The sequence below is a fragment of the Ursus americanus genome, chromosome 7 (genome assembly GCF_024610735.1).
Source record: "Ursus americanus isolate L20-20 chromosome 7, mUrsAme1.1.p, whole genome shotgun sequence".
Taxonomy (NCBI): Eukaryota; Metazoa; Chordata; class Mammalia; order Carnivora; family Ursidae; genus Ursus; species Ursus americanus.
Window position 1 is genome coordinate 39078853 of NC_142133.1, and position 9432 is coordinate 39088284.

Consider the following 9432-nt stretch of genomic DNA (forward strand, 5'->3'; position numbering starts at 1 on the left):
TTCTCTATTCTTCTAGAACTGCAGGACAACTGCTCCTGAGTGAACACCCTTGGAAGAAACTCACAGAGACATCAGGCCAACTCTTAAGGCGACTCAGGTGTTTATTCTGGCAAGCAGAAAGGAGGACCGGACTGCCTGAGCTTCAGGGCCCAGAAGAGGGCGGGTGCTTGGGGAGGGGTGACCACACTTTGGGGGTTGGGTGCTTCACCAGTTGTCTCACGGACACCTGAGGCTTTGGGGCATCTGTCTGGATGGGGTGCAGTTCAATGGGGAGAGAGGTGCCGCTTTCTTTGTCCTCCTGCTGGGGTACTGCAGCCCTGAGCAGCACCTGGGTGCTTGGGTTCCACATGCTCACACCAGGAGCCAGCTTCATTGCATCAAGCAGCAACATGGGCTTCCACATCACCTGGGATGTGGCCTCAAGGACTCGGGGTGCTGTTTGTGGCCACCTCTGAGGATCCTGACCCTCCCGGTCCCTGGGATCCAGGCCCTGTGGATTTACACGGCTGCGGCCGGCCCACATCTCGCTCAGCAACTCAGCCTCCCCCTCCCAGCCACTGGGCCACTTGGCACCAGGCCACAGTTTGGGGCTGGGGCTCCGGGCCAGATCAGGGAAGGCTGGGTGCGTGGCAAGAAAGCCAAGCCCAGGTCTGGGAAAGGGCAATTTTGACCCAAAGCCTGGCGATGGTAGGCCTAAGCTTAAAGTGGGGGACTGGAGGCCAGGGCTCCGGCCCAAGGCATGGAAAGGAGCGCTAGGTGGGAGAGAGAAGAAAACTGTCGGGGAGACGCAGACACCGGGTCCGGGTGCTAGTGGTCTGGCGGGGGGCTGGGGAGCCTCGGTCTTCGCAACCCTTCGGCGCCCGCGGTAGGCTTCCAGGGGGCGTGCCTCGGAGTCCGGAACCAGAACCTCGGCGAGCGGGCGCACCCAATGGCGTGGCAGGCGCGTGGGGTCCAGATGCACCCCAGCCTTGTGGCCCATCCTGTAGGGAAGTCGGCTCCGCAGCGCATCCGCGAACCTGGGCTGTCGTGGCTCTAATGAGGCGAAGCGGCCCAGCGCGGTGGAGGCGCCCGCGGAAAGGCCGGCCCCCGACACCCCCGAGTTGATGCGGGGCACATCCTCTGTCTTGCGCTTCAGCCCGTCCCCAGCTACATGCGGCTGGGACGTGCAATAATGGAGGTCCTCCAGCAAGGACTGGGAGTCGCGGGGCTGTGCCCTCGGGGCCAAGGTCTGGGTGCTGGCTACTTGGGACAGCTCCAGAGAAGGGTGGGGACTGCCATCCGGAGCCAGCTCCACCGACGGCTGGCGGCTCACGTTCAAGGACCGCACCGTGGCCTGGTGGTCTCTAGCCTGGACGTCCAAGTCCACTAAAGGACCCCCAGACCCTGTCTCCTGAAACAGCTCTGGGGTAGGTGGGGGGCCCGGAGTGAATTGCAGCTCTGGAGAATGCTCCCAAGATTCCATCTGCTCCTGAGAGCCTCTCGCCATCACTCTCCCTTGGTCCTAGGGAAATGCATCGGGCGTTGGGGTGGAGGGTGGGTAGTGAGACGTGGGAAAGAGGACAGAGGAACTAAAGGTAGAGGAGTCCAGGGAGGCCCTGAGGAGAAGGAAGAGGCAGCAGGGCTCAGGGTAGGGGGGTGGGGGTCGGAAGGAGCTGGCGGCTGGGCTTACCTCGCCTTGGAAGATCTCCTCCGGCCCCATGAAGGCGGGCGCATGCAGCACGGGCACTGATCCCTGAGCCCAGGCATCTGTCGTGCATGCAAAGGGTTCCTCGTCCTCGCCCCACGTGGGGTCCTCGGCCACTGCAGATTCTCCCTCATCCCTGGCCAGGAAGCGCCACTCAGTGATCTGTAGCATGGCTTCTCGGGCCTGGCTAATGGTGAATGGAATGCACTATGGAGGTGAGAGAGGGTCTCAGCCCAGGGGGGTGCCGGAGGGATGGGTGGGTGGGTGAAGAGGGGTCTGGAGAACCTGGATCCAGGCCCACCTGCTGGGTCAAGTAGACTTTGAAGGCAGAGTCTATGACACGCGCCAGCAGATCAGCCAAGATGTCCCCCACAACATCCTCTCCCTCCTCTAGAGCCATGAGCGCCATCCATTCAGCCTCCGTGAGCCGCCCGGGCACGATGTCCACCTGTGGCACCTGCACCGCAAGAGGCCGCGCCTTTTCCGCCTTGGATCGGGTCACCCCGCGGTCCCGGATCTGTCTCTCCTGCCTCTGTGATGAAAAAACAGGGCAATCAGGGCAGGAAACAGAGAAGTGGAATGGAGAAGCAGCTATAAGCTAGGAGGAAGCTTTCTCAAGCTGTCCAGTAGGAAGGAAAAGCCTTTTGAAAGGAACGATTTACGAAAAACCTACTATATTTCAGATGCATTTTAGATGTTTGACCTAGCTAATTTATTTTTTTAAGATTTATTTATTTGTTTGAGAGAGATGGGGGGAGGGTCAGAGGGAGAGAATCTTTCAAGCAGACTCCCCGCTGAGTGGGGAGCCGGACACGGGGCTCCATCTCTGGACCCTGAGATTATGACCTGAACTGAACCCAACAGTGGGAGACTTAACTGACTGAGCCATCCAGGTGCCCCTGATCTAGCTAATTTAATTTTCATAACAGCTCACTAAGCCCATTTTACAAAGAAACTGAAAGGACACAAGTTAGCCATTGCTTGCTTGAGATTACAGAGTACACACTGGCTATGTATCGCTCTAACGCCACAGTCCCAGCTATTGGCACTAGCTCAAAAGGTTCAAATTTCTTGAGAGTTCAGAGAAATTAAGAACAAGTCAATAAATGGTTAGTGTTCTGGGGCTCCTGGGTGGCTCAGTCGTTGAGCGTCTGCCTTCGTCTCAGATCATGATCCCAGCGTTCTGGGATCGAGCCCCGCATCGGGCTCCCTGCTTGGCCGGAGGCCTGCTTCTCCCTCTCCCACTCCCCGTGCTTGTGTTCCCTCTCTTGCTGCCTCTCTCTGTCAAATAAATAAAATCTTTAAAAAAAAAATGGTTAGTGTTCTTTAGAGTCTCCTCTGTTCCCCCAAATCAACTTAGATCCTCATTTTACAATATACATCTAAATAAACTCCAGATGGATTAAAGGATACACACACACAAATGAAACAAAAATCAAATGTAGGAATAAATAGGTTAAATTGTCGTATAATCTCTGAGTTAGAAAAAACTGCCTAAGCATAAAAATCATGTACAAAATAATAAAGAAATAGCTAGAGAGGTGTATACATATAGGCAAAATTTTCCTATACTTATTTTTAAGACACTCCTAATTACAAGTTGACAGTAGTTACCATTTATTGGCACTTAAGTGTAAGTTAAGTTACAAGCATTGACTCAAGTCCTACATTTTTATTTTCTTTTTTTTTTTTTTAAAGATTTTATTTATTTGTTTGACAGAGAGAGAGAGAGAGTGAGAGCACAAGCAGGAGGAGCGGTAGGCAAAGGGAGAGGGAGAAGCAGACTCCCCGCTGAACACAGAGCCTGACGTGGGGACGTGGGGCTCGATCTCAGGACCCTGGGATCAAGACCTGAGCCGAAGGAAGATGCTTAACTGACTGAGCCACCCAGGTGCCCCAGTCCTACATTTTTAGACTACATACTATTTTTATCCTCATTTTACAGAATTTGTCCAGATGACACAGCAAGGAAGTAGTGGAGTCATAATCCATATGCAGGTCTGTCTGACTCTAGAGCCTGACTTTATCCTGCTTTCCAAAATAAAATTTTAAAAAACTGCAACAAATATAAAAAAGGTTAAATATCCCCAAGTATATTAAAAACTCATGTAAAAAATAAAATCATAAGACCCCAAGGATAATAAGCAAAGGACATGACATTTCACAAAAATGGAACTGTAAATGACTAAGAAACATTTGAAAAGATGTCCAACCTTCAAAAACATCAGTTCCAGTTTTATGAACACATCCAAAGGCATATCCTGAAATGAAAATAAAAATATATCCTCCAACATATTCCCTGTGTTGTCATTTATAATAGCAGAATATTGAAAACTTATTTCTAACAAAAAGAATACATATGGCTAATTGTGTGTACCCTATACTAAGGAATTTTATGCATCGATTAAAGATAATTTTATTTTGCAATAGGATAGGTAATGATAAATGAGAGAAACAGGATACAAAATTACATACCAAGTATCATCTCAGATATAAAAACCAGTATACGTTAAAGAAAAGGAAAACACCAAAACTGTAACAGTGGTATGTTTCTTTCTTGTGCTCTTCTCTATTTTATAAGTTCTCTACAATGAGTCTCTGTCTTTTATAATCAAGAAAAATCCACATTAAAAGAAAAAGACTAGTTCCATAAATTCATTTTAGGGACATAGGAAACTTACTAGCAGATTCTTGGGAGCCTTCTCATTTTCCTACAAGTCTCCCTGAACTTGGTTCCTTCCAAAATTTACCTCTAAAGGTAATCTTCCCAAATCTCTACCTCCTCACCCTCGACCTATTGCCTCATACCAGATGTCCCCTCAAATTCATTCTTCCCCATATCTGGTGTTTCCTAAACCTTACACTGGACTCAAAATCCCTTACGACTCATTTCCCTTCTCTGGTAATGAAAACAGCCCTGGTGACAAGCCCAGGGAATAGCCCACAGCCCAGTCCAGGCTTGGGCAGAGCAGGACAGGTAGGGCTGGGAGAGGAGAGCCAGTTCCTTAGACTTACTCTCCCAGCCTCACCTGTGCCACCCTTGATAGTGACTGTACCTAGATGTGGCCTGACCAGAGAGGTCAGAGATATTATTACACAAAGTCTCCTCAAATCTGCTTTATTAAAAAATTTCCTGGCTTTTGGGGCACCTGGGTGGCTCAGTAGGTTAAGCCTCTGCTCTTCATTTCTGCTTAGGTCATAATCTCACAGTGGTAAGATCAAGCCCCCAAGAATGGAGCTCCCAGTCAGCGGGGAGTCTGCTTGAGACTTTCTCTCTCCCTCTGCCCCTCCCCAACCGCCCCTCTCGCGCGGGCTCTCTCTAAAATAAAAAGAAGCCTTAAAAAAATTATTGGTTTTTAAGCTATTTGACTTTCAAGTGCAGCCTCAGAGTTGTTGTTTAATCAATTCCTTCCTCCTAAAAGCCTTGAAAGGGAGTTTCTTTAGCAACACCGCTCCCCAAGGCCTGACCAATTCTGATTTATCCATTTAAATGGGCGCCTCAGTGTAAGAGACTTATTACATGCATCAGCTGCTTCCAAAGTCAGTTCCTGCTCTTGGGCTCTGCACCATACATTTGACTTTTTCCCTCAGGTTCCGAGTGTGACAAAGCGTGTTAGTGTGCGTGGCGCAGGTGCAGATTTTCTGCCCAAGACCGACGTGGCTTCCTTGGTGACCATGAACGCCCGCATGGTGGGCGGGCGGCGGCGGGCATGGGGCCGACCCATGGTTCCCCACACCGATTTTAAAGCGGATTCCGGCTGTGGCCCACCCCCAGCTGAGCTGAAGCTCACCGAGCCTTCGTGAGCCATCGCCGCAGCTGTCGCTCCAACCCCGGGGCTGCCGCGGCTTCCCGGCCTTGCTCCTGCCGCCTCGCCTAACCGTCGCCCTAGCAACGGCGCAGTGCACGCTGCGGCTGACCCAGAGTTGAGCGGCTCGTCCCGCCCACGGTTGCCCTGGCAACCGCGCCGCGCTCTGCACGTTTGGGTTGCTCGGCCCCGCCCAATGGCCGTGCGTACGTGCGTCGTCTCTATGGTGGCGGCGGATTCGCAGGGACAAAGGATTCCCAGAGTCAGGCAAGCGACCCTGGGGCTGCGGGTGTGACTTCTGGCCCGGGCCGGGGGCTTTGGGGAGCCAGCTGAGAGAAGAAGAGTCTGGGGGCTACCCTGTCTCATCCGCCTAAGCTCGGGCGCATGGGGCCACCGGGTCCTGTGCCATCACCATTCCTCCTTTGGGATTCCCCCATCGCCCCTTTGACTCAGCCCTGGGGCTCCCCTTTCCTGCTCCCCAAGACCTCCCCACGCCAGACTCCCCTGTTGCCGTCCTCGGGTTCCCCATCGCATCCTGACCCACTCTCAGTAGTCTCCTTCAGTGCCTCATGACAGCATCCCCCATTCCTCCCGCAGGAATCACCACTGCCGTCTGTTTCCTGCGCGCCTGTGATTCGGGCCTTTTCTCCGCTAGGATGTTCCGCCGGGAGCGCTCTCTTCCCCTTCGAGGTTCGGCTGCAGCCCTATGCAACAACCTCAGTGTGCTGCAGGTGCCCGCCCGAAACCTCACACATTTTGGGGTAGTCCATGGACCCAGCGCCCAGCTTCTCAGCGCTGCTCCTGAGGGTGTGCCCTTGGCCCAGCGCAAGCTCCACGCTAAGGAGGGAGCTGGAGTGAGCCCTCCACTTATCACCCAGGTGAGGCATAGAGTTGAGAGTGGTGATGCTGAACCCAGTTCTGATCTCTGTCCTTCCTCTCCAAGCCTCAAGGAATAGGCCTTCCCTAACCCTCTGATTTTCCACTCTTTTGAGCCCTCCTATCCTCCACTCTGACCACTTCTTCCTACTCTGGGCCACTTCCCTTTAGGTCCATTGGTGTGTCCTCCCCTTCCGAGTGCTGCTGGTACTCACCTCACATCGAGGAATACAGGTAAGAAGAGCTTCCTACCCTCCCCCACTAGAGGCTTCTCAACTCGTCCCCCAGGCCTGTAAACACTTCCCCACTTGCCTCTAAACACTTACAGACTTTTCACATGTTTAGCCCATTCTTCCTTATTTCTCATCTTCATTCCTTCCATCTTTTCCAATTCCCAAGTGCCATCTCCAATACCTGCCCCTTTACTAGATGTATGACCTCAGGCAATTTAATTTCTCAGAGCCTCAGTGGCCTGAGATGGGAATAGAAGTAGTGCCTGCCTCCCAGAGTTGTTTTGAGGATTAAACGGGCTAAGGCTAACATGAATGTGTGAAGTACTCGGCATAGCTCAGCAAAGGTGAGCTGGATTGTGCCCCCATCCTTGCTCTTGTCTTCCAGATGTATGAGTCAGATGGCTCTGTCATGGTCTATTGGCACGCACTGGACTCTGGAGATGCGTCTCCAGGTACCTGCAGGACTGAGTGGGGTGGGGGTAGGAAGTGTTTGGTGGGGCTGGAGGAGATGCTATTTCTAATAGTTTTCCCCTTTCATTCTCAGTACAGGCTGTGTTTGCCCGAGGAATTGCTTCCAGTGGCCGCTTCATCTGTGTGGGTGAGGGGGCCAAAGGCCGGGCATTGGGGGGTGCTGGGGTATAAGGGTGTGGGCTTTGGCCAGGAGGATGCTGAAACAACGGTAATCAACGGAGGAGCAGAGCAGTTGGAGCAGTGAGTGGTGGGTTTGTTATGAAGGTTTCTGGGATGGAGGGAGTGCTATGTGTGGTACCTGGAGACTCGGGAGGATCAGGAAGCCATCAGTGGGGCACTGGTTCTGCAGGAACGTGGTCGGGCCGTGTACTGGTGTTTGACATCCCAGCCAAGGGTCCCAACATTGTACTGAGTGAAGAGCTGGCTGGACACCAGACATCAGTCACAGACATTGCAACCGAGCCTGCCCAGGGACAGGTGAGTGGATTCCCCCTACCAATTCCAGTGAGCCTGGGAGCCTTCCCACTTTGCCAGGCAGTAGACCTGGGTTTAAGTCTTGACGCCACTGCCAAGCCACTGGATCACTTTGGGCAAATTGCTGCCCTTTCCCAGGCTTCAGCAACCTCAAGTCCGGTGGTAAAGCCTGATTGTCCATTTACATGGCATGTAATAGTTCACGAACACTTTTCAACACTGGTGTGAATTAATTGAGGAGTTGGGACAGATGGTGTCTAAGATGCTTTCCGACTCTGACATGTGCAGCTTCCTTTTCTGGACTTGGGCAAGTCCTACCTATTCAGGCCCACCTCCAGTGCCACTCTGTTCGGGAAGCCATCCCCCTATTCCTGTTCTCACTGACCTCCCTTGGCTGAGCCCTGAATTGGTACTACCCTCAAAGAGAACTCGTCTCCTTAACTGGATTACACACCTCTTGAGAACAGGATATGTATGTTCTAATTCATATCCTCCACTGCACCTTACCCAGAGCTGGGCCCAGAGCTATGTTGGTTGCCTGGGGTTGGGGGATGTCAAGAGGCCTGGACTCTGGTCATGACTGTGACTGGCTCACTGCAAGACCTCACACTATGGTGAGGACAGCTTCATCATCCATCCAGTGAGGACAGTTATATACCCTGCTCCCCACACATGGTTTGTCAGGTCAGGGGGAGTGAGACTAAGGAAGCCAAGGAAGGCGCTTTATGCATCCTGAGGGAACCCTGCATCCAGCCGGTGAGGGCTCCACAGTTTGCCCTTTCCCTGGAGAGGCAAAGACGCACATCTGCCTCTCTTCCCCTCCTGCTCTGTATACAGGACCCAGCAGGGCAGGAAGGGAGGGACTGATCCTGCTTTTCTCCTCAGGACTGTGTGGCTGACATGGTGACGGCAGATGACTCAGGCTTGCTGTGTGTCTGGCGGTCGGGTCCCGAATTCAAATTAATGACCCAAATTCCAGGATTTGGGTAGGTGAGGTGGAAGGGGGCTGATGCCTTCCTGAGCCGTCGGAGGAAATTAAAGTGGGTTATTACCCTTGCAGGGTCCCTTGCCCTTCCGTGCAACTGTGGCATGGGACAGTAGCAGCAGGCTACGGGGATGGGCAAGTGCGTCTGTACGAGGCCAGTACAGGAACTCTGCACGTCCAGATCAGCGCCCACGCCCGGGCCATCTGTGCCCTGGACCTGGCTCCCGAGGTGGGCAAGGTCAGTCTCCTCTTCCATCCCTACATACCCGTGTTCCTGGTGCTGGGATGTTGAGAAGAACTCCACAGGCTTGTCTGCTACTCAGTGGAGCCCTCTCCCTGGGCACCTGGGCAAGGCATTCCAGCTTCTACTTGTCCCGTCAGCACGTGCGAATGCCCACTCATCCAACCTCCTTTTTTTTTTTTTTTTTTAATAGCTTCTCTCTGCAGCTGAGGACACCTTTGTACACATCTGGAAGCTGAGCAGAAGCCCAGAGAGTGGCCACACCGAGGTGTGTGTTGTGGGAGGAGCGGAAAGGGGGGCCCAAGCATGAGCAGCAGGCCCTGAACAGCCCTCTTCTCCCCCAGGTGGAACACTGTCATGGTGAGTGTGTACCTGACACCCAGGTGTGTGGTGCCCGATTCTGTGACCCCTCAGGCAGCTCCTTTGCTGTGACTGGCTATGACCTTGCTGAGATCCTGAGATTCAGCAGCGTGTGAGAGAAGAGCAGCCCTCCCTTCTCCTTGTGGTATTTATAAAGTACCCCTCCACCCAGCGCTTGTCTGATTACTCAGTACCACAGTTGTACCTCACAACTACCGGTCAACTAAATTCCAGAGATGAGGGGATGGGGCAGGCCCAGACCAAGCAGAGAGGCAACCCGTCCTCAAGCACCAGGTGAGGGC

At 52.9% G+C, this 9432-nt stretch overlaps 2 protein-coding genes across 3 annotated transcripts; one reads left to right on the forward strand and one right to left on the reverse strand.

Moving 5' to 3' along the window:
• Nucleotides 1-83: 83 nt before the first annotated feature.
• C7H2orf81 (chromosome 7 C2orf81 homolog) lies at nucleotides 84-5600 on the reverse strand. The gene is made up of 4 exons (XM_045788321.2): nucleotides 5476-5600; nucleotides 1986-2216; nucleotides 1670-1891; nucleotides 84-1501 (listed from the first exon to the last, which is right to left on the reverse strand). Exons 1-4 carry the CDS (start codon nucleotides 5491-5493, stop codon nucleotides 143-145), a joined length of 1830 nt encoding a protein of 609 aa, XP_045644277.1. The 5' UTR covers nucleotides 5494-5600; the 3' UTR covers nucleotides 84-142.
• A 65-nt stretch (nucleotides 5601-5665) lies between these two features.
• WDR54 (WD repeat domain 54) lies at nucleotides 5666-9301 on the forward strand. Of its 2 annotated transcripts, XM_045788338.2 has the most exons (10): nucleotides 5666-5757; nucleotides 6088-6368; nucleotides 6538-6600; nucleotides 6985-7051; nucleotides 7144-7197; nucleotides 7420-7547; nucleotides 8430-8530; nucleotides 8605-8767; nucleotides 8964-9038; nucleotides 9115-9301. In XM_045788338.2, the coding sequence occupies exons 2-10, from the start codon at nucleotides 6147-6149 to the stop codon at nucleotides 9244-9246; spliced, it is 1005 nt and encodes a 334-aa protein (XP_045644294.1). In that variant the 5' UTR covers nucleotides 5666-5757; nucleotides 6088-6146; the 3' UTR covers nucleotides 9247-9301. The 2 variants fall into 2 exon arrangements, with proteins under 2 accessions (XP_045644294.1, XP_045644295.1); XM_045788339.2 differs by lacking the exon at nucleotides 6538-6600.
• The last annotated feature ends 131 nt before the right edge of the window (nucleotides 9302-9432 follow it).

Coding starts and splice junctions, on each gene's coding strand:
- C7H2orf81 (XM_045788321.2), bottom strand. Junction 1,892..1,985: donor AAGTCTACTTGACCCAGCAG/GTGGGCCTGGAT, acceptor TCACCTCCATAG/TGCATTCCATTCACCATTAG. Junction 1,502..1,669: donor AGGAGATCTTCCAAGGCGAG/GTAAGCCCAGCC, acceptor GCATTTCCCTAG/GACCAAGGGAGAGTGATGGC.
- WDR54 (XM_045788338.2), top strand. CDS start 6,147: ATGTTCCGCCGGGAGCGCTCTCTTCCCCTTCGAGGTTCGGCTGCAGCC. Junction 7,198..7,419: donor TGGCCGCTTCATCTGTGTGG/GTGAGGGGGCCA, acceptor CTGGTTCTGCAG/GAACGTGGTCGGGCCGTGTA. Junction 8,768..8,963: donor TGGCTCCCGAGGTGGGCAAG/GTCAGTCTCCTC, acceptor TTTTTTTAATAG/CTTCTCTCTGCAGCTGAGGA.